Source organism: Quercus lobata, chromosome 4 (assembly GCF_001633185.2).
Source record: "Quercus lobata isolate SW786 chromosome 4, ValleyOak3.0 Primary Assembly, whole genome shotgun sequence".
Classification (NCBI taxonomy): domain Eukaryota; kingdom Viridiplantae; phylum Streptophyta; class Magnoliopsida; order Fagales; family Fagaceae; genus Quercus; species Quercus lobata.
Genome location: NC_044907.1, coordinates 3,735,185 through 3,743,285, shown reverse-complemented (window position 1 = coordinate 3,743,285; position 8,101 = coordinate 3,735,185). Strand labels below are relative to the sequence as shown.

Sequence of the window (8,101 nt, the reverse complement as noted above, 5' to 3'; positions counted from 1 at the left end):
TAGAAACTAAAAATAAATAAATAAATGGGTTATATATTTTTCTTCTATTTTCTTTTACTTTTGTGTCTCACGGATTTGTAAATTATCAACCCAAAGTTAAACTTCATTCGAGTGAAACTATACTAGTAAGGCCATTGGTTCTTTTTACTTCCCTCAATCAAAATATTTATTCATTTAAAGAAAATAAATTATCTTCTTGCACCTTTTTTTATTTAGAAAAGATTGTCATCGTAGCTAGATGGAAAGACACCATGATGTGAACTACGAAGACTTAGTCCAAGTCATCTCAAATAATGGATGTAACTTTTTGCTATCAGAAAAAGGACAAGATATGATTTGAGAAAATTGTATGAGTTGTGGTTATATATAGGATGGTGGTGGTAGTGTTATTTCAATTCAAAACCTATTTTGCTTGGAAGCATAAATTAGAGTTGAGCAAAAACTTTGTCAGTCTTATTGTTATAAAAAATCAGAAAAAGAGAAAGTAATGGAGTTGCCGGGATGTTATTGGTGGTGGCCGGTGGTGTTAGTTTTGGTTCATTTTGGTATGAATGGGTGCTTTGGTTGCTGGGAGCAAGAGAGAATTGCTCTCTTGCAACTCAAAGCTTCCATCGACCATGCTAGTGAATATGATTTTTCTGTTTGGAACTTAAGCAATAAAGTGAGTGATTGCTGTGAGTGGGAAAGAGTTAAGTGTAACATCACTACTGGGCGTGTAATCCAACTTACTCTTAATGGTACGTTGGGCCCTTGGAGTAGGGAAGATAGGGGACGTTGGTACTTTAATGCCTCTATGTTTCTTCCCTTTGAAGAGCTCCAATACCTCGATTTGAGTTCTAATTCCATTCCTGGATGGGTCCCAAATGAAGGTACCAAGTTTATATCCTAAGAAAAGTAGGTAGCATTTGTCGATATCCTAATTTTTCTATTATCTCATTTTCTTAAAAAAAAAAAAAAAAAATTGGGAAAAAGATTAGTTGTATGTTAGGAATCATTTTATATTGTTTTGTGGGAATACATAGTTGCAGACATGCAAATTGAAGCATCTAAATCAAAATCATAGGTTTTGAAAGATTCTCTGCGTTGAGCAAGCTGGAGGTGGTTCACTTGGATTTTAATCATTTCAATAACAGCATTCTGCAATCCTTTAGTGGTACTATTGCTTTGCTCAAGGAACTAGATTTGCGTTACAACAACTTGAATGGATCAATCCACATCCAAGGTAAAATTATCATTAATTAATTTGCAAAAGAAGATTGGAAGAGTGTTTCATGCTTATTGAGAACGTAATATTTTTTATTTACCTCCTATATCAATCATCGAGATTTATACAATCAAATTTCACACTTTTTTTTTTTCATTACCTCTTTTAAATGAAATTATTTATGAAACTGTTGTTCGTTTAAGAAAAACTAAATTATTGGCCATTTATATATTGGGAAATGTTAACGGGAACTTTTACCTAATTAAAAAATTGGTATAAATTGATGAAATGACTGAAAATATTACTTAAGTGATAAGTGAAATTCAAAAAATTAGCTTTATTAACTTTACATCTTATAAATTTAGTTAAAAATCTGATATAAATTAAAATGATTTGACATAAAGTTATTTCTTACACTATTCTATATTGTTAGGCCTCTTCTCAAAAAAAAAAAAAAAAAAAACATATATATATTTATTTATTTATTTATTGTTAGACGTCTTAAGACTCCATAACAATTAGTCTATATATATATATAACCGAAACTTTTGAAGCTCCCACAAATTTCTACATCAGCATATTATTAAAAAAAACATTAAAAAAAAAAAAAACGTAATAACAGTTTTCTAAAACCCGATACTCTGCCTTTTCCCTTTCACGATGCTCTGCCTTTCCCAACACAAACCAAAACAGTACTTATGAGCACAAACCCAAACCAAAACCAAAATAATTTCCCATCTCCCTCTTCGTCATCTTCCTCCTCATCCCATAAATTTCTTCAAACACAATACCCACCCAACACAAACCAAACCCATAAATCACCAAGACCAAAATAAACCAAAATAATCTCATCTCTCTCTTTGTCATCTTCCTCTTCATTCCATAAATTTATTATTTGTAAGGGGAAAACAGAGAAGAAGAAGACAACGCAGCAGGGGCAGTGCCAAGTTGAAGCAGCAGGTTGCCAACACAAGTCGCCAGTCATGGTGTCACGCCTTCATCTTCTACTGCTGTTTGTTCTTCTTTTTTCTTCTTTTCCTCCTCTTTCTTATGTCCGTCTCCAATCTCTGTAGTTTCTCTCTTTTTGTTTTTGACAGTTTGTACTCTTTTTTCTTCTTTTCCTCCTCTTTCTTTTGTCCATCTCCAGTCTCTATAGTTTCTCTCTTTTTGTTTTTGACATTTTGTATTCTTTTTTTTATGTTTCCAAAGCCTCCACATGATGTTTACCCCAAAAAAAAAAAAAGCCTCCACGTGACTTGCATTTGGAAAGTAGAAAGGTTTTAAGTTTTGAATAAAAGATGGGGCAAAGCCATTAGTTTTTTTTTTTTGGCTTTGAGCTCAATGTGATGTGACACGTGCACTGACTGATGATACTAATTAAGGGTGTGTTTGGATGCCATTTATTTTGTTGGAATTGAAAAATTTTAATTTTTAATCCTAACCCAAACGCAAATCGATTGACATACAACAAATATCTTAAGTACTTTTAATACTTATATTATTATAATATAATTATCTATGTTTACTTATTTATACAAATAAATAAGTAATTTTTGGTTAATTAATATTTTTCATTTAGTAATTGAATGTTTTGTATTGACTATAGGATAGGGAATTTTGAGATTGTAATCCTAACGTGCAACATTCATTTTTTGTGATAAGAGTTAGATATCTATTAGTATTACGTACGTTAGATATTTATTTGCTTCTTAAATATATCAAATATGACTCTCATTTTCACAAAATGTAAGGTATCATATTCACAAAACTTCATGTAACACTTTCTTTATTTGTGAAAAAATTTCAAATCCATTCCATGGGTTAGTCTTAGGTTTTAAGGCTGTTTAGCACTGTCATAAGTGATAAATTAACAGTTTTTTCGTGCATCGCACGAGTTAGCGACTGGTTATTAATAAATTTAAAATAGACAATATGACATTATATGCGTACAGTTTGGCTGACAGGTCTAAGGCGCCAGATTTTAGGCACTAGTCCAAAGTCCATGTTCAAATCTCACTGTAAAGTTTTGCGTAGCCTATTATATTTATTTATTTGACATATATTTTTTTGCTAATCATTTATTAGACTTATTTAAAGTCCGTTCAATGAAAAATTATTCCCTGCATTGGGTATACTATTAATAGGGTTATACCTATTTTACGTTTATTGTTGAGATTATAACAAAGATGGACATGTCCAAAATTTGGTTGAAATTCAAAGTAGTTCATACCAATAAAAATAAATTTTCTACAAATATATGAGATAAGCCCAAAAAAAAAAAAAAATTTGTTAATTGTTGTATTAAATGACTTGCTTTTAATAGTGCAGACTGCAGAGTGCCTTGTCAATTGGACTCCGAGTATACCAATTATTATTTTTAAATAAAAAAAATATCTTTCACTTTATTATTCTTTTATAAGAAAACTTGAACAATTAAATATTATAGTCTATTGTAAAAGAAAGTTGACCCAAATTAATATTCATAGAGGAAAGAGGAATCATTACTTACTAGAAGAAAGAAATTAAAATAGGATATTCCATTAAGGGTCTTGTTAACAAAAAAAAAACAAGAGTGTCATATGAGATAGTATTATTACTATTAGATCTTTCTCTCCCAACACGTGAGACCCGCATGTTGGGTGAGAGTGAGTATCTCATGCGCTAGGCATATCGCATGAGAGACTTTTCCGTTGGGAGAAAGTGGTCTTATGAGACCCTCTCATGCGATACCCTCTTATTAAGTCTTTTAAGGTACATGTCAATAAATATTTTATTATTAATTACATAGTTTTTGAAAATAAAATTATATTGATCAATAATTTATTGGTTTGCGCGTAGAAATTCATTGTGGTTTTCTTCATTGAATATTGGTTTGCAAATGAAGAGCAATTCACGCTTGTGAGCGTTTAAACTTTTTGGTTTTCCTCCTCTTATTATTCATTGTGATTAATGCAACTAAATCTCACCTCCTTTTTTGGCCGAAATGCACTTAGGGTTTAAGTCAATTGTACACTTTGGGGTTTCAATTATTCATTATAGCTTCTTAAGGTTTATTTTTTATTATAAAAATCTGTTAAAAGTAAAATTTAATAAAAATATTGTAAAAATTAAAATTTAATAAAACAAATAAAAAATTAATTAAAAAACAAAACATATATTTTTCACTTATTTTTTTTATTTAAAGTGAAACTCTCCAATTCAAATCCCTTAATTTAAGATTCTCAAATTGAAATTCAACCTTTAATCTAGACAAATTGAACTACTAAAATCTACGATCTTTTAATTAATTTATTTTTTCATGTAGACTTCAAAGCATTTAACAACTTGGAGGAGCTCTACTTGGGCAGAAATTATATCAATGACTTTGTGACAACGGAAGGTATGACAGGTTGTCAAGTACATGTGTAGGCCGTATTTTACATAGTATGCCATATGCCTAATGAAATATTTTATTTTTCCCTATAGATTCAAACAGCTTAAGTAAGTTGCAAGTCCTAGATTTGAGTGGCAACAATTTTAATGCACGAATTCTTAAGTCATTAGCTGTCTTCCCATCGTTGAAGAGATTAAATATTGGAGGAAACAATTTGGAAGGATCGTACACTACTAAAGGTAAATTATACAATGCTCAGACTCCTATATACACAGTAAGATAATCATTACTGTAAAACCATAACCTATTATAAAATTTTTGTAAATATTTTCATGAAATTTCTTTTCAAAAAAATGAAACAAAACTTGTGTTCCTTGACATTTGAGCCATTATAACATTTGATTCTTTCGTAATTTAAAATAAATTTCGTATTACATTTTCAAATCTTTTATTATTCTCGATAATAATTTTGCATCTCTTGCAATAAAAACCTTCTTATTATAATGATTTGGAATCACTTGTTAAAATGCCATAGTCTTCGAAAGAACATAGAGATCTTTTATAACTCAATCAGTTTATGCACATATTTGTAGACCAATGGAACTCGAAAAATGGCTGTCATGTTTACTTTACCACTTTCTCAAGAAAATAACAAAGCAGAAGTTTCAGACATTGAAAGTTTATTTCATGCTTTTGAAAACCATATTGTACAGATTTTGGATTTTAGAAAAAAACGGAAGGAGTAAAAAGTTCTAATAGAAGCATTTACTTTTAAATTTGTTGACATTCTTGTTATAAAATTCCACCTAGTTAGGAAAAATGTCTTTTACTATGGACAAATTATTCAGTTTTCACACCTGTCACTGATGATGTTGATGATAAAAACAAAGTGGACATTTCTAATTCTTTCTTGGATTTGTTAAACCAAAATCTGTATATATTGCTTTTATTTAAACTTACATATGGCATGCCACATATCTTTCTAACAGTAGTAACTATGTCATAGTATACCATATCAATAATTTTTTTTTACAATTTCCATGTCTAAAAATTTTATTATTATTTTAGAGTTAGGTGCACTAAACAACCTAGAGCAGCTGTACTTGGATGATTCATCAATTGATAACAGCTTCCTTCACAAAGTCGGAGTTATGAATTCTCTTAAAGTATTGTCAGTGCAATACTGTAATCTCAACGGTAGCTTACCTGCACAAAGGTAGGTTGCTTTCACAATGATATTACTTAGGAAGCTACAATACTAGAATCTAATCGATACTAATCTCATTTTACAGGCTGGTGTGAACTTAGGAAGCTCCAAGAGATACAGCTCAGCAGCAATAATTTTGAAGGGATGCTACCTTCATGTATGGCAAACTTGACATCACTTCAAGTATTGGATCTCTCTAACAATCACTTCACCGGGAACATTGCCCGCTCCCGACTACCAAGTTTGACATCACTTGAGCACCTCTATCTGTCAAATAACGACTTCTTGATCCCAGCCACAATGTCCACCTTTTCTAACCTCTCAAATCTTAAGGACTTATTAGGTGATAACAATAAAATTGCCTTTGAACCTAACTCTCATACTTGGATTCCAACCTTCCAATTACAGTTTTTGAGTCTTTCTAACGGACTCAATGTCAATGGCACAACTCCTAGATTTCTTCATTACCAATATGAGTTGGTAGTGATTGATCTCTCTCACAATAATTTGGTCGGAAAGTTTCCCACTTGGTTGCTAGAAAACAATACAAAATTGGAGTCCCTTTTCTTAAATAATAACTCTTTCACGGGGCCTTTCATGCTGCCATATGATATTTGTCACAACATTAGGAACATAGATATTTCAGATAATCACTTACAGGGTCCAATCCCCGTAACTTTTGGTTTAATTTTTCCAAATTTAGAATATTTAAACATGTCTAAAAATGCATTTCAAGGTAGTATACCTTCTTCTTTTGGGAAATTGGTTTTCATACGATTTCTAGACTTGTTTGAGAATCATTTATCAGGAACAATACCAATGCTTTTTGGAATGGGCTGCCAGAACTTAGGGTTTCTCAGATTGTCATATAATAACTTCAGTGGCCAAATATTTCCCACCAATTTCAATCTGACTAATTTAAGCATTTTACTTTTGGATAACAATCACTTTACGGGAATGATCCCAAAGAGCATCTCAAAATTAAATCATCTTCTGACAATTGATTTTAGTAATAACCATTTTTCAGGCATGCTTCCAACGTGGTTGGGGAACATGTCTGGTTTAACAGAACTTGTTATGGCCAAAAATCAACTTGAAGGTCCTATCCCAATCGAGTTGTGCAAACTTGTTAGACTTCGATTTCTTGACCTTTCCGAGAACAATCTATCTGGCTCTACTCCATCGTGCTTCAATTCATCATATATTACATCAGTTTATCTGAATAAAAATTGGTTGAGCGGTCCAATTCCATGTGCGTTCAAAAACAACTCTAATCTAGTTACATTAAATCTTAGAGATAACCTCTTAATTGGAAGCATTCCTGATTGGATCGGCAACCTCTCATCCTTGAGCATTCTTCTTTTGAGAGAAAACCATTTAGAAGGTAGGATCCCAAATCAATTATGCCTTTTGCAAAACTTAAACTTGTTGGATCTTTCCTACAATAAATTTTCAGGTACAATACCACATTGCTTGAGTAACATTACTTTAATGGCATCCACCCAAAAGCCTATTTTTAGAGGTTACGAGTTACTGCTTGCTACGTACCAAATTAGAATGCCATACTATGTTGACTGGAATCATGTGGGTTATTTTGTGACAGTTGTAAGTCAGACAGATGAAGCAGAGTTCACAACAAAGAATAGAATTGACTCCTATAATGGAGACATTCTCAACTACATGTTTGGAATTGACCTCTCATGCAACAAGTTAGTAGGTGAAATCCCACCTCAACTTGGAATGATGAGCACCATCCGGGCAATGAACTTATCACACAACAATCTAACTGGACCAATCCCTACAACATTCTCAAACTTGAAGCTGATGGAGAGTTTGGATCTTTCCTATAACAATTTAAGTGGTAAAATTCCACCTGAATTGACCGAAATTACCTTTCTAGCCGTCTTCAGTGTGGCACATAATAACTTATCAGGTACAACGCCAGAAAGAAAAAATCAATTCGGGACTTTTGGTGAAAGTAGTTATGAGGGTAACCCTCTTTTGTGTGGACCTCCATTACATGATTGCACCAAAATCGGACCTCCGTCTACAAAGCTAGTGGATCATGATGGGGAAGATGGCGGTAGTTTCATTGACATGGATGTCTTCTACATAACCTTTCTGGTGGTTTACATAACAGCGTTGTTGGGACTTGTTGCAGTTCTCTACATAAATCCTTACTGGTGTAGGGCGTGGTTTAACTTCATTGAGGTGTGCATTGACAATTGCTACTGTTTTGTTGTGGTTCATTACCGTAAGTTGTTCAATTTCAGGCTTGCATAGCCTTGCATTTTAATGGTTACATGCATGTGTCTCT

At 32.3% G+C, this 8,101-nt stretch overlaps 1 protein-coding gene across 2 annotated transcripts; it reads left to right on the top strand.

The window, feature by feature from the left end:
* Positions 1–419: 419 nt before the first annotated feature.
* Positions 420–8,101, top strand: LOC115986989 (receptor-like protein 13). 2 transcript variants are annotated; one of them, XM_031110428.1, is made up of 6 exons: positions 420–869; positions 1,064–1,222; positions 4,509–4,583; positions 4,670–4,816; positions 5,646–5,790; positions 5,868–8,101. In XM_031110428.1, the coding sequence occupies exons 1-6, from the start codon at positions 488–490 to the stop codon at positions 8,065–8,067; spliced, it is 3,108 nt and encodes a 1,035-aa protein (XP_030966288.1). In that variant the 5' UTR covers positions 420–487; the 3' UTR covers positions 8,068–8,101. The 2 variants fall into 2 exon arrangements, with proteins under 2 accessions (XP_030966288.1, XP_030966287.1); XM_031110427.1 differs by having other exon boundaries at positions 4,509–4,592.